The sequence below is a fragment of the Polyodon spathula genome, chromosome 6 (genome assembly GCF_017654505.1).
Source record: "Polyodon spathula isolate WHYD16114869_AA chromosome 6, ASM1765450v1, whole genome shotgun sequence".
Lineage (NCBI taxonomy): Eukaryota > Metazoa > Chordata > Actinopteri > Acipenseriformes > Polyodontidae > Polyodon > Polyodon spathula.
Genome location: NC_054539.1, coordinates 50011792 through 50026787, shown reverse-complemented (window position 1 = coordinate 50026787; position 14996 = coordinate 50011792). Strand labels below are relative to the sequence as shown.

The 14996-nt window shown below is 38.2% G+C and overlaps 1 protein-coding gene across 6 annotated transcripts in view; it reads right to left on the bottom strand.

The window, feature by feature from the left end:
- Positions 1–12306, bottom strand: part of LOC121317287 (reticulon-4-like) — a 27987-nt gene extending 15681 nt beyond the window's left edge. The window contains exons 1-4 of one of the 6 annotated variants that reach the window (XM_041253052.1): positions 11720–12306; positions 7101–7136; positions 4146–4199; positions 1156–3555 (exon numbers count right to left, since the gene is read on the bottom strand). In XM_041253052.1, the coding sequence (XP_041108986.1) occupies positions 1156–3555; positions 4146–4199; positions 7101–7136; positions 11720–12092 (2863 nt within the window). In that variant the 5' untranslated portion in view covers positions 12093–12306. The remainder of the gene's footprint in view (positions 1–1155; positions 3556–4145; positions 4200–7100; positions 7137–11719) is intronic. The other 5 variants (XM_041253053.1, XM_041253054.1, XM_041253055.1 and 2 more) reach the window with 5 other exon arrangements.
- Between the last annotated feature and the right edge of the window lie 2690 nt (positions 12307–14996).

Below are 14996 nucleotides of genomic sequence, written 5' to 3'. Positions count from 1 at the left end.
CATGTTGAATAATACGCTAGGAAGTATAACCGGTTACTTGACAAATTTCACCAATTTATTTTATTCTATTAATAGATCATCATATACAGTAGTCCGTCGCGTATTCGAGTGCTCTGGTGCCACAGTAAGGGGAGATATTATAAAAAGGAAGGGGTTTGGCAGTTGTCTCCAAGTAGCTTTTCTAATTGGTGAAACAGAAAGATTGACACTGGGGCGGGTTTTATTCTTGGTCGATGTAGCGCTTCATTGGTGCACAGGGTAAGAAAGTTTTCTGACATTCGTTATATATTTTAATAAATATATAAAACAAATGAACGAGGCAAGGCCATGTTTGGAAGTGTTTTGAGGAACCTGGCGAAAAAAACGTGGCATCTAAATAATTGTCAAACAAAATTGCCGTACCACAAAAACACAAGTTCAGTGCTTCACGATTTGAAATGAAAACATTCATAAATTGCTGTGGAGTTACAGATGGCTTTTTTTTATCTATTAAAATTGAGAGAATGCATAAGAGTAAATAAACTATGTATAGGCTTTAATTTACCAGTATACTTTTATGTAAATCATTTGTTAAAATGAATTTAATTGTATCTATGTAATTTGTCAACAGAAAGGGATATTAAAAAAAAAAAAAAAATGGAATAATGTAATTTTCTATAAAGTAATTTTCTTATTGGCAACATTTTCTTATTCATGCACAGGAAGTGCCAGTTGCTTTCTGCTAGAGCTGGTGCAGAAATAATAAAAAAAAATAAAATAAAACGTCACTGTTACTAAATTTTTCCCTTATGTACATTTCTATGTGGTCTGATTATGTTTTGGAAGATGTTAATACTGCAAATTGAAATACGTTCCATCTTTCCACTACTTACCTGCAGCAAACAGATTTTAAAAGGCACCAATACATTGCAACTGAGCAATTAAAATATTACCTAAAGAGAACTATAACATCAAGAGTAAGATTATCAAACTATTTCTACTGTTTACTGAAGAGAAAGAAGAAAGGTGAAAACCACACGGTGATATAAATAAAACAAAACGTGACTCACTGCACTACAGGTACAAAATGACAAGAGAGAGGACAGTAGCCCCTTGAGGTGAAAGGAATGGGTGAGCTACCGAACAAGACAGTGAAGACAAGCATGCTGGCATTACCTGCTTTTGTGCTCAGGTTTGGTGTCTGATCAGTCTTACTGGCTTCAGGTCTACCAGTATCAGAGGGAGGCTGGTCCTCATCTGCCTTTGGAGGAGGAACTGGTTTCTCTGCTTTTTCACTTGTCGAGTGGATATTTGGAACCTGTGTCACTGACAAGGCAGCCTCGGTCACCATTTCTTGGAACTTGGCTTCTCTGAGTGTATCAGGACAGGTAATCTGGTTTTCTAGTCCCAGATCAATTTTCAGGGATGTAGCCTTAGGTGTAGGTTCAGATGAAAGTGTGAAGGAGCTTTGCTGTGAGCTGACATGCACTTGCGCAAACTCAGTCTGTTCCTCTAGTTCAGTAGCTAAATCATCAGGGTCAAATTTGGATGGCATTTCATGTTCCATACCTAGTTCAGAAACAGTTGATACTTTAGAATTATCCAACGTCTCCAAAAACTCATCTATAACTCCTCTTGATAATGGCTCATTGGACATAGCTTCTATTATTTCAAACTCTTCAGTAGCAACGCTATAGTCGATGGATCCTTCCAATTCTACGGTTTCCACTGGCTTTTCCAAATGCGCTTCCCTTACTGGAAAAGCACAGGTGTCTTCAGTAGGTGCCTTCTCCAATTCCTTCGGGGGCTTGCATTCACTTTCCATCACAAAATTTACAGGATCAGTGACTTTGATACTCTCTCCCACTGCCTCAAATGCAGGAGATTCTTGGAGAGGTTCTTTCATCTCATGAATTTGTTTTATCGATTCCTTGAACTCAGATGGACTGGTGGACAATTCAATCATTTGCTCAAAACTTGGAGATTCTTTAATACTTTCTAACAAGCCAGAAGAACCTCGACTCATGGACAGAGAGGAGATCTGGCTTTCCTCGTTATCCAGCTGGGCAGTGAGGTCACTGGTGGTTTGGGCTTCCTTTACTAGATCACACTCACCCAACCTCTTATGTGCATCGTCAAAAGCAGGTGTAGCTGTTTTAACTTCTTTAAATGAAACTGTTTCCTGCTTAGCTGAAATCTGGGAGTCAGAGACAAAGGCTAATGGTTTCACAGACTCAAAGGTTACTTGCACAGGGCTTAGTTCAGAATCTTGAGTACCTTCAGAAGATCCAGCAGCTACTTTGCCAGAGCTCAAAGGAGACTCCAATATATCTGGGAGAGAAGGGGGTAAAGGGGTACCCTCCAGTTCCTTAGGTGACCCAGACTGGCACACTAAAGGTTCTTGTATGGACTCGAAGGTCCTCTGAACTAAATCAACGTTGGTTTCATCACTATGTTTTATTTGCGATACATCTTGGAGCTCATTGTCAAATGCCCCTTGCACCAAGTCTGGGGTGGGGCTTTCAGATACCTTTATGGTATTCTCCTCCGACACAGAATCTAACACTTGTGGCAAACCAGTACTGGCAGCACTTACGGGTTGAAAGTCAAGGAAGGACTCTGGCTGGACAGATCTCTCTGCTTTTCTGGCATCTAGAAAGTCTGGTTGCGGAGAGTCAAAGGCTGCAGTAGGCTCAAATGTAGCAAAAGTAACGTAGGGCTGAGTTGTCACTATAGACTGAACTTCAGGTGTGAGGGGTGACTGCTCAGAAGATGATCCAGAGGAAGTGTCTAATGGTTGTGGAGCATGGTATTTGGAATCTTTCACCAATGTAAAATCAAGTTCATCATGACTTCTTTCATTCTTCTGAGACCCTACTAAATGGCCAACTTGATCAGCAGAAAATTCAAATCCACCGACTTCACATAATTCTGTCTTTATCGTGTCAGGGGATCCTAGTGCAATACCAGCAATCTTGTCTGTCTCTGAACCGTCTTTTCTATCAACTTCAGGCTTTTCAGGGACTGGAGAGGTTTGCTCTTTTAGTTCAGACACCATCTGCAAGTCTACATGCTTGAGCAAGCCAATTTCAGGAAAATGTTCCTGCTGTGCACCAACAATCTGATTAGGTTCCAGTGGAAAAGTAGTAGTGGTCTGTAACACATCCCTAAGCGTGCCAGTGTTCGAATCAACAGCCTTTTCTACCTTTGTATCCTCCTCCGTTTTCAGAGTCTGTTCCACAGCTTCTCCAACAAGGCTCAATTTGGTATCTGAGAACTCAGACTCCATTTTAGATTCTACAGCCTTCACATCTTCTGCTAAAGGCATAGCGTTAGAAACTTTTGAAGGAGAATCTTCAACAGTCTGTAGCAGACAAGCATGTGTCTCTTGTACCTTATCTGAAGCAGGGGCTTGGTCACAGCTTTCAGAAAGAGAGAGTTCTTCTAGAGAGTCAGGAGAAGGAAGAGGAGACAGAGAGGAAACTGGAGCAACAGCCTCCACAAGCACAGACGAATCATCCTTCTGGTCAAGTGGCCAAGTGCTGCGTGGCTGCTCTTGCATGTCCACAAAGCTCTCTGAGACCATGGACAAAAAGGAAAATGCCACAAAATCAAGAGACATTCTTCTGATAAAACTAGCTTGTTTGGTACATGCTGCATGACACATCTAAATTCAAAAAGTAATTCCCCATCAGTAACGAAAGAACTATTAACCATGAAAATTAAAACCTGATTGAATGCAAACTGAAACCATATATGCAACGAGTCATTTAGCTAAATATAAAATTTACATACCAAAACTGAGAATCTAAGATCAAGTCTTTAGTGCTTTACAAGTCAGTGATGGGAAAAATGTAATGCAAGTGCATATCAAAATACAACAAAGCAGTCTCTACTACGATCTATATGGGTGGTGCAATATGTGTTATGTAATTATGACATCTAATAATATCTAACTGCATTCTAAGGGTGGTCAAGGATTGAAGACGACAAGGAAAACAAGCACACAATTATACGCATCGTGTATTTCTTGTGCAAAAGTACACGCTAAACAGCACCTGTTTTAGGTTTTTGTGAGGGGGTGTGAAGAAAGAAGTGCAAGGAACTCAAGGAGGCGGAATAAGGAGCAGTTTAAGGACAATAAAAAGCTAGCAGAGAGAACTTGCCTGCAAAGGACTGCATCAGAGGCTCAGATGGAGCAGAAGGAAAAATGGTCTCATCTGAAAAACAAACAAGAGCAGCTCAACAGGGACATAACACTGCACAAGCTGCCTGGAGAAAGCAAGAAGCAGTGAAACACCCCTAACAGCAATAAAGTTAAAGGTGGTAGGCAAGATTTAAAAGAAGTCTTTCAAAAGTGAAACTAGTTCATTATAAATTTGGAAACCTACCTTCAAGACCGGAGTCATGCAAATGACTGCAAGTTAACAGATCGTTTTTTCTACACAATCTAAAAGGGTTAAAGGAGGGCCCTCTTCCTGTCACCTGTCAAAACCACCTGCACAGAAGTGCAAGTCTGTTTGTGACAGAGGAGGTGGTGAAGACCTGGATTTAGCACTGCCTTGCAAAAAACAACATTCTTGCTGATTTTCAACAGGAATGGGAGAAGAAATGTCAACCCAAATATGCCATGAAGTATATTCAACTGGACCCACTCCCATGGTTTAAAGTATTGATTAAAATACTAATCTTTAGGTAAAATTATAATAATGTACAGCATTAAGTGAATGCTATGTCTGCTTGAGGTTTATTAAATCTTTAGATCAATGAGCTACCAAAAGACCTTTGGTGTGTATCCTTAAAGGAAAATGTAATAGTTAAGCTTCACGTTTATCCATCTGTTTTTCGAAAAGACTACAGCCCATTACTGCCAAAGAACACCATTGATATATTTATTTCTTCCTTTTGAAAAATGTCACACTGGAATTTTTCCAAGATGCATTCTTGTAATCTAGAGCCTCTTTTCCACTGTACAACCGAGCCACGCCTAGGCCGTACCGAGCTCTCACAGTGCGGTTATGGGGAGCCTGGGTTGTTTTTCCACTGCAGTGCCGAGCCGTGCTACTGACGTCACACGCAACGAAAGACAGTTGTTATTAATTATTGTTATTAATTAACTCAGCTTGCCAAAAGATGCGTAAACAAATGGTGTTCAAAAATGAATAGACCACCAATACAGCTATATCTTGTATCACTATAGTCTGTAAATATATTTAGGTAAAATTTATTTATAATCCACACATTTTACTGATTATATCGACTTACTAAAGTAGAATAAGTTCTGTTGAAAGGGAAAAAAGGTTTTAACAAAATGATTTGCCAAAGATATCCCATTAAGGATAGTTGTGTCTGAGTTGTTTTCTTGTTTGGGCGCTTTTTTTAAAAAAAAAAAAAAAAAAAAAAAAAAAAAAAAAAAAAAGTTTAAAATTGTTTTATTTTCTGCATTTTTTTAGATGAATATAATTAACAGAAATTTGGTAGAATAATTTGGTTTTTTTGAGTGTTTGAATTAAGTGTACAGTACCTGCGGATTATGTCCATTTGCTTCAAATAGTCAAATTCAGGAGCATAATCTCATTTCTGAGGCACGACTCCAAATCTTCTTGAACACTTCTATCTGCCCAGAAAAACCAGAGTCTGCACTTCCTCAGCGTCCTAAGGCTGTACTTCTCTCATTACACTCGCTTCCCGGATTCAGATGTCTTGTGAGGCTCGACAAATAGCCAGTGGAGAAACACCCGTACTGAACCCTGACCAGAGAAGCTGGACTACCATTTACCACCTGGCAAAATAGCCAGGCACTACTTTACAGCAATGCCTCAAAATAACAAATAAAAATAAAAAACAGCTCTGCATCGTAGTTTACCTATTTTCCATACATTGACATTTACAAACAAAAGCACAACTAAAAGCACAACTATGTGTTTGCATTAATGGTGCCACCAACACACCTCTCACACCCAAAGACAATGCCATATTCATCTTATTGTGTACAGTATTTATTAAAGGTCATTTATGAAAATTAGTTAGTGGGGATGTTTCCTTGAAAACGAATGTTCCTACTAAAACATACATGACTGACAGAACCATGAATGTTCTTGGGCTAAAACTGGAATCGACACCCTCAGGTTACACTACAAGATGAGAGGGTGACAGATCTGTAAATTAAGAGCGCTAAAACATGCTTGAATTTGTACCTCTTCCAAGCTTAAATAATGTTGTTACTTTTGTTTTGCTGAGAATCGTCTGGTTCTTCACATGATTTAATTCATATTTAGAAAATATTTCTTAAAGTGTAAAAAGTCCATCGCTAAACCATTAAAAATCACTATTGATGAAAACTTCCAGTTTGTACTGTACTCTAACGGTTGCATAAGCTATAAAAAAAAATGTTTGAACTTACGTTGTGCAGCATTGTTGCTTCATTAATAATAATGCATGCACCATAACAGAGTAAAATGCACGGTTACCTAAAATAAATTAACATTTAAAAGGTTGGTACAAAGAATCGTCTATTAAAACGGTTCTGAAACTCAATTTATCAAAATCAGACATCTGAACATGAGTTACCACTGACTGTTTGAGGATAGTTACTATTGACACATTTCACTTTACAGAGCTCTCGACCTTACAAAACTAAATTCAGACCAAACAGCTCTTGCAAGTACTGCAGTTATAAGAAAACATAGCCTTTTTAATGGCCATAAACAATTAGCAAATTGGCAGTTAATTTGTACAGTGATCTGCAAATTTGAAAGCAGGTAAATCAGTTATTTGGCAATTTATTCAGACCTGGACACCAAGAGAGACTGACAATTGTCAAACTATGGTGATTTTGTGATTTGTACATTTGTTCATCCCTTTAATGCAGTCATGTAAGTGTCACTGAAGTTCCGTCAATATTATTAATAGTGAATGATTCTTTAGGACGCATGGTTATATTTCCACATTAGAAATTATTATTTTGCAATTTAACTGCAGGAATGATTGAATAATTAAAATGATTTATTTATATTAAAAGGCAATTACAAAACAGCAGCACATCACAGTATTTGATCAAATGTAATTTTTTTTTTTTTTTTTTTTTTTTTTAGTACTATTTTGTTCCACACATGCGTTACCTCTTTTGCCTAGCCTTTGTTCGAGGGCCCGATAACCTAAAAATAAATAATTGAGACATTAAACAAACATAAGCTGCAAACTTTGACTTCGGACTTTATGATGGTCCAATCCTAAACAAACAAGGTACAAACTCCCATTCATCACCCAGGCACAATGCCTCGCACAAGACCTTGTGGTTTGTCCTTCTCCCAGCTTTTTTTCAAGATATCATTCAATTAGAAAAAACAAACAGAAAAGAACAAAAAAGGGGATCTGCAATTGAAAAACAAAGTCTTGATTTGTACCAAAAGGTAAAAATGAAAAAAAAAAAAGTTTCAAAGAGAAAACAGAAAGGTGTATTCAATTAATTCCACAAGAGTGGACCTGAACATGAGAGATCTTAGCGCTGAAGTGCTTAATTAGCACCTGAAAAGTGGATCTTGCTAATTGTGTTTTTGATCTAATCTGAAATGGTAATCATAACAATCCATTACTGAACAACAACTAATTGCACGGTTTTGTTTCTTTCGGGGGAAGTCTTTGACTTCGAGGGTTATACATGTTTTGTTTTTTTCCCCCTCTTCTCAAGCACTGCCTTTCTCCTCAGAGAGTGTACAAAGTCTTAATAAAAGAAAAAGCTTCTGGTAATTAATACACCACTCAAGGGAATTAATCATAGTTTTGCTGAAAATTTGAAGTAACACATTCTGTTAAGATCATTTTGTGGCAGAGTAGGGGGTGGAAGAGAAAAGTTGTAGTCCAGGAGGGTGCTGCCACACTACATTTCCCAGAACGCCACGGGAGTGAGTCAGGAAGAGGTTCATCTGGCTCTAATTTTAATGAGGGATACCTGCTTGTGATTATGCAAGAAAGTATGAAAGCAGGTCCCAAATGTTTGCAGGGGCTGTCTGTGTGAAGCCCGTTGGTATGAAACCTGTGATGAGGCCTGTGTGGTCGAATGGAGAAAGGTACTGTGTGAACCTTATTTGTGAAAGTGGTTTCTTTTTGTTTTTATTTATTTATTTTTAAACCGGTAAATGGCTTAGCCGTTGGGTTCACAGTTTAGAAATGTAAAGAAAAGTTTAGGTAAGGATTAGTTTTTGTTTGTTTATTTTTTATTTCTGCAAATAATAAAAAGTGCACGTAAGTGCTTTAAACCTGCAGTTCGTGTGTCTGGGTCTGTATTTTAAAGGGCGCAAACGATCCTTAGCCAAAGAGCTGTGTTACAATTTATTTTCAGCTCCTCTGTTTTTTGGGTTTTTTTTTTACCCAGTATTTATAATAGCTTATCTATGTTTTAAACATCAAAATGAAACAACTAAAAGGGGAGAATTGTTAAATACTACAAATCTGAAGTGCCACAGTAAACATTTACCACTGTTATTCTGAACAAGTGCTGACTGTAGATACAGCACGAGGTTAAAAAAGAAAGAAACACTTGTAACCCAGCAATCAATCCTCCAAATAAAAAAGAATGTAAAACTAGCATTTTGCACCATTATTTCCAACGCTCACCGACGCAGCCTTCCATGTTTAATATGCACAGTATATATATTTGTGGTACTGAACAGCCGTCAGGGCATCAGCTAGACAGCACTCTGGTCACGTGTACATACCCACACAATCAGCTTCTCTTGCAAAAAATTCAATGTGGAAGCAAACAAACTCTGGAGCGATTGCAGTGGTGAAGAACCCAGTAAAGAGAACTTCAATTCACTTGGGGGGCAAACTGCAGTTAGACTGCAATGTGCTGGTGTGAAACTAAATCAAAAGCAGAATGGCAACATTAGTTTAAGTAAATTCTAAATGCAATCTTTATAAAACGAACTAGGTATGAAAGGCCTTTAAATAGAGGAGGTCTTGAATGCAACAGCATGTTTTTGAACTGTGCACAGTAATACCTAGATACTGGAGTGACTGTGTAGTGTGTGCAATGGTAACCTGTCAATCCTCCAGGATGAGATTGTAAACTAGAGGTTATACAACAGACATATTCTGGTCAAAATATCAACTCCTCAATCTATAAGAAGGAGGGCCTACCATTCCATTGGTGGTGAAGCTTCAATGGTCTTGCTGGACATCAAGTTTACCAAGTGTTAGCAGACATCTAATGTTGCATTCAAAACATCCCATTATATAGCAGTTCTGCTGCAACCTTGAATTGTAGATAATGGAGACTGTGAGGAATATGTGGCCTAGTTAAGTGGAAAAACAACACTGTGGCAGGTTAGGAGCAGAGATCACTATGATTACAGTAAAAAAAAAAAAAAAAAAAAAAGAAAAAGACTTCTTTCTTCAAAAAAATTCACCTAAATCCTAAAACAAGCCTTTATCTGTAGCAACTGAGAACTTGAAAACTGTTATGCCAAAGAATATCAAACTAGGAATGGAAATACTCCTCCGATTACTGAGCACTGTTCATCAGTGCAAGGCAGCTTATTGTCATTTTAGGCACAGACTGTAGCGTTTGTTTTACCATTGCAACTACGCAGGGAGGAAATTAAAACGGCAGTTCGATTAAAAGTAGTGTTTATATACGCAGAGGCTTCCGAAGCCTCCTAATTCTAAACACTGGCCGTTGAAGAGTGCTAACGGTATAAACAAAGGACCAGACTGACTGTCATTCTTTATCTAATAGAATAAAGTAACAGCATGATATTGTTACACGCTCGGGACTGGCTGGTTTTCAAGGCAGCACTGACTCACTGCTGCACCACGTAGCACATGACTGGAGAGGGGATGGCATTAAAAAACAGGGGGCCAATAGAATGGCGTTTTAATAAATTAGGAAACATTTCTCTACTCAAAATGATATTGCAAAAGTCTACCGGAAGCCGTGATAGTAGTAGTTCATGTTAGATTTCGAAATGTCACTTTTTTTTTTTTTTTTTTTTTTTTTTTTTTAATTCATAACAAGGTTTCATTATAACTATGAAGCAAAATTAATTCATTCTATAGTGCGATGCAAAATTTTGGGCAGCAGCTGCAAATGGATTTATTCAAAATGTCTTTTCTAAATGAATAGTACATGTGTGATGCTGCTATGCGCTTTTACAATGAGGAGTTACTGGAAAAGGCGACACTACTACAAAAAGGTCTGTCGAGCACAAATTACACAGTGCATCAGTTCCGGGTTCTACCCCCGCGTTTTAGTAATACTACTGTCCTTGCAAGATCCAGGCCAACAAAGAATGACCGAGTCGAGATTCAAACCTGTGATCTCCTTTTCCACGCTGTTTGGGAATTGTCATTAGGCTACATTACAGTAGCTCAAAAGAATGCTATGGAATTCTCAGATCATGTTTCAAAGCGTGATTAAGCACTTTTTGTAATACTGTATATTTAAGTGCCTAAAATTAATAAATTCCAGCCATGTCTTTATGATGAGTATTGCTTAATAAACCCCCCGGTATGTTTTGAAACTTTACTGCTTCCTTTTTAGTACAGTATTTGTTCCCATATCCAGGAAACAACCCACTTTCAGTTCCATTCCGTTTCATTCACTCAACTCTAAAATGAGCAGCCACATCAGTCACCTAAAATGCACGCAAAAAATGGAAACCGCACCCAAACTTAACAAGGTTGATCGATTGGTTAAGGTTGCTCTTCCAGTGCCTTCCTAGTGGCGTTCACAACTGTCTATCACCTAATCTGTAGTCGCCCCGTCCCGCCCCTCCCGCCGTCTGATGTGATGAGCAGAAAAGTATGCATTGTCATTGACCCCCCCAAAAAAAACAAATAGAATCGCACTTTGACAGACAGTTATTTGGTTGCATGACTTTCTTTTACTAAAAACTATACATCAGATAAAGGCTTTTTTTTTTAAACCAATACAATAGATAAATACGTTATTTAATTAAAATTATCTAAACTAGTCAAATGTGAATCTAGACAGACTTGTTCAATTCGCAAAAGTATCATTCGTAGGTGTTTCATTGCTTTTAAAGTTAAATTGAAAATATTGTAAAACCATAATGCAAGCGAAGCAGCATGTACAGGCCTATAAAGTAGAATTACATTTTAAATAATTATAGTTGGGGGGGGGGGGGGGGGGGTTTTTAAAAGATGACAGGCATTAGATATGTATACAACTACTTGATTGCACATAGCCTGCTAGTTTTTGCAATTTGATGTGCAATTAATAAAACACTTATTTTGTACTGACGCTACAGCAACCTCATCACGAGAGAAATGGCTGACTCTAGATTATTTTTTTTTAAATCAAATATATAATATTATAAAACGAGAAGCTTCTCTGCAAGGATTCTACATTTAAATATGGCATTATAAATCAAATCCAAAAAAAAAAAAAACAAGTTTTCCTTTTCTTTTCATATTTTTCACGTTTCCTTCCCCTCAGTGTAAAAACAGGTGGCAAGATAATTAAAAACTGTTATGCGTCATGTCTGGAGATGTTTTTGAGGAATACAAAGAAGAAAAATAAATAAATAAAATGCACACAATACCATTAAGAATTTTGATTAGAGTTTGACAATTGACCCATAAGAATTTTGATCAACCACTGCTTTCAAACTTATTTTTATAGTGACATGTTAATGACACTTGTATATTTATTTTACTCTCACTTATTTGTATTTCTTTACAAAAATAAATAAATAAATAAATAAATAGTACTCACTTGAAAATCCAGACGATGATGAAGAGGATACTGCTGGACTCTCGGGCTTTGGGGCTTCTCGTTTTTCTTCCTCCACAGGAGTGGTTTTCTCCGATTTTTCTGGGATCTCCTGTGTCTTTGTCTGCTTCTTTTCGCCCTGGTGCTGTTCCGTTTCAGTAGGTTTACCAGTGCTGGCCGTCGGTGTCTTCTCTGGTATAGCAAAGGGCTCCGGGTTAGAAAACGAAACAGGCGTTACAGATTGATTTACTGGATCTGCCGGGCGAGGCTCTGCCTCGTTATTCTCCATCAGATCTAAGGATTCGTCCATATATTCTTGTTCACGTTTACTCAAATCATCAGCACTGGGTGTTGTAGAGCTTATCTGATCTTCCATTTTTGAAAACAATTGTCTCTGCGAACTGCCTTTAAGCTAAGATATGTTTGTTTGTTATTTCAAAGAAAAAAAAAACCCTTTATCTGTAACGCGTTGTACTCTCTACTTAAATTGCTGCGGCGCTCAGCAGAATTAAATTGAACAAGTGCGCCACCAACTAGACAGATAAAGACTGAATGAAAGAGAATTTACAGCTCCAGCCCACACTGCAGGAGAATATTGAAATAAAATCAACCTACCGGTACTGCCCAGACAGTTCAGTTAACCAATGGTGGTCCGTCTTTAACTCTTTTGCCCCGCCCTTTCAACAAGCCAATTTACAAGGGAAACTCCATTTTCCATTCCAACCAGTGAAAGTATGAGTGTTTTGCATCTGTTTGAATAACAGTGAAACAAAGCAATTCGCTTTGTAACTTGATTACCACAAAAAGGGTGTGACGGTAAACTGGATCAAAGTTCATGTGCAATTTGTGTGTAACGTCAAAATAAAGTATGCCTTTAATAAATGTAACGTTTCTGGAAATTACACAGTTGGCCACCACTGCAAGTGGTCAAAACTGGTTGTGTTTCTGAATTCGTGATGTTTTATTGTCTGTAAACTAAAGCTAGACATATTTTAGGCTATTGTTTGAAGCAAACCAAAAAAAAAATCTAAGTGTTACTTGGGTGTGTCATTTGACATTGACGTGTAATAAATAGATGTTTCACAATGTAGATTTGGACTTTGTGTCTAATTGTAGTATATGATAGCTAGTGTCAGCTATTGCACATGTAGGCTACAGTATTGTGGGCGGGGATTGTGTAGTTACTGCAGCAAAACAAAAAGAAAACTTCTGATTCACTACATGGTCTTAAACCTAAACAGACACCACTAAAATCAATTTCACACTCAAACGTGAATTTTGAAACAAATCTGTAAGAAAATAAGTCAAGTGGACAAACATTTAGAACGCCTCCATTGATCCCCCCCCCAATCAGTACCTGAACATGCCATGCACAACAGAAAAGTTTTGTATTGGTGGTATAATGTTTTACCTTCAGCTTTAAGCCATTGAAAATATAAGCCTCAGTATGCTTCTATTGAATTTTAAAGCAAAGTGTTCATAATGGTGAAATATATTAAAATGTGGGCTACAATGTAGTCTGAGGCTATAGGCAGTGGGCCACACAGCACTAGGTATGTAATTATGTCAGCAGACTACATTATGCCCTTTATCACTACTGTATATCAGATATGCTGTGCCTGAATTGAAAACAAAAGGCTTTGGAATAGGACTGGAATAATGTTTAAGGGTCTCTGTCTCCAGTTTAATATAAATGTACTACAAATTCATGACTTAAAAATAAAAATTATTTAAAATGATTGGTGAGGCCTCCTAAATTATCATATTACGTTTTATTATAAAACTCACATCTTCCTTGTATGTACAGTGAGAAGCTTGCTAAGCAATTAGACACGATGAAATGTGTCTTTTGCGTTATAATATATTGTATAGATGCGTTACATCTCACCTTATCAGCACAATTCTCCAGTAAGGACCTAGGGGGCTGTAGCAAAGTGGCTGCTGATTGTGCATAGGTGCAGAGGTGATGCAGTGCAGGAATAATCACAGACAGGCAATTTGTAATCCGATTTGAAAAAGGATATTTTATTTTTGTAATCCTGGTCTGGCGACCAAATAATAAGCTCCAGTTATACACAGCGATGTGTTAAACACGGAGAACAGTAACAGGGATTGCAGCCCTAAACAATAAAAACACATTATCTGCCCCACTTGGTGCAGTGTTGATCCGGTTTTTGTGCTGGCCCAAGGCAACAGCTCCGGGTATGTGTTAGCCGTCTGGTTGTTTACAAACACAGACAATTACTAACAGACATGAACAAACGAACAAAACACTCATGAATATATTTTTAAACTCAGCTTTCTCTGGGTCTATCACGGTCCTTCCAGTCTCTAGCATAAAAACCAAGAGAAGTAATAGATTGCGATTGTCCAGCCCCTTTTATGCTGTCACACATGACCCCTCGGTAAATGAGTGCGGCTGTCTCTAAAATCTGCAGCTGCTACGTCGTTTCCCTTTCAGGTCAATACGTTCTTGCAACGGAGTCTCGCCTTCTTCAGGCTGGCCTGACCCTGGCAATGAACTGTCGGGCCAGCCTGTCCAAAGCAACATACTTTTGCTGCTTTGAACCCTCGCAGTCGGGAGGGAGATTTACTACCAAGATTCATTATATTTATGTCACAGGGGCCCATGTTTAATAGTTAATCAGAAGATGTTATAGGACTAGATCAAACTAAAACAGTTTCCTGAAAGAGAAGATGACCACCAAAACAATACGTTTGGGATATGTCTGATTGTCAGATATTTACTGATCATTTTATATCAAAGCTGACGATAGGCCCCCTCTATAGAGTGACATCCTCAGTCCCGCCTCCCCGAGGTAATAAATAGTCACTGCACAGAGACTTCACTCTTTTGCATTGAACCCGTGAAAGCGAGTAATGCGACCTCGTGAAGTTGGTGGTCATTTTCTTTCAGGGAACCAGGGTTACATCCATAACCTTTCAATTCAAAGATGACCACCAAAACAATACTTTGGGGAAATTATACCAAAGCTGTCGCGAAAGAGAATGAGCGGATAACACATGAGGGACATCTCGCTGCCACCATCTAGCGTTTGCGGTGTGAGCGTGCAACCTCAAGGACTCTTGCTTATGAGCAGTATTTCCCTTTAGAGTGCCCTTGGATTACTGTCTCAGATGTGTTGCCTTATGTAATGAATCTCCTTCTAGTGGCTGATAAGTTAATAATATTGACGTCAGCATAAGACCCGTACTTCTCCACTACAGAGCTTGCTCATCAGTTGAATGGAGAGACATCCCACCTTGAACTGCATTGTTT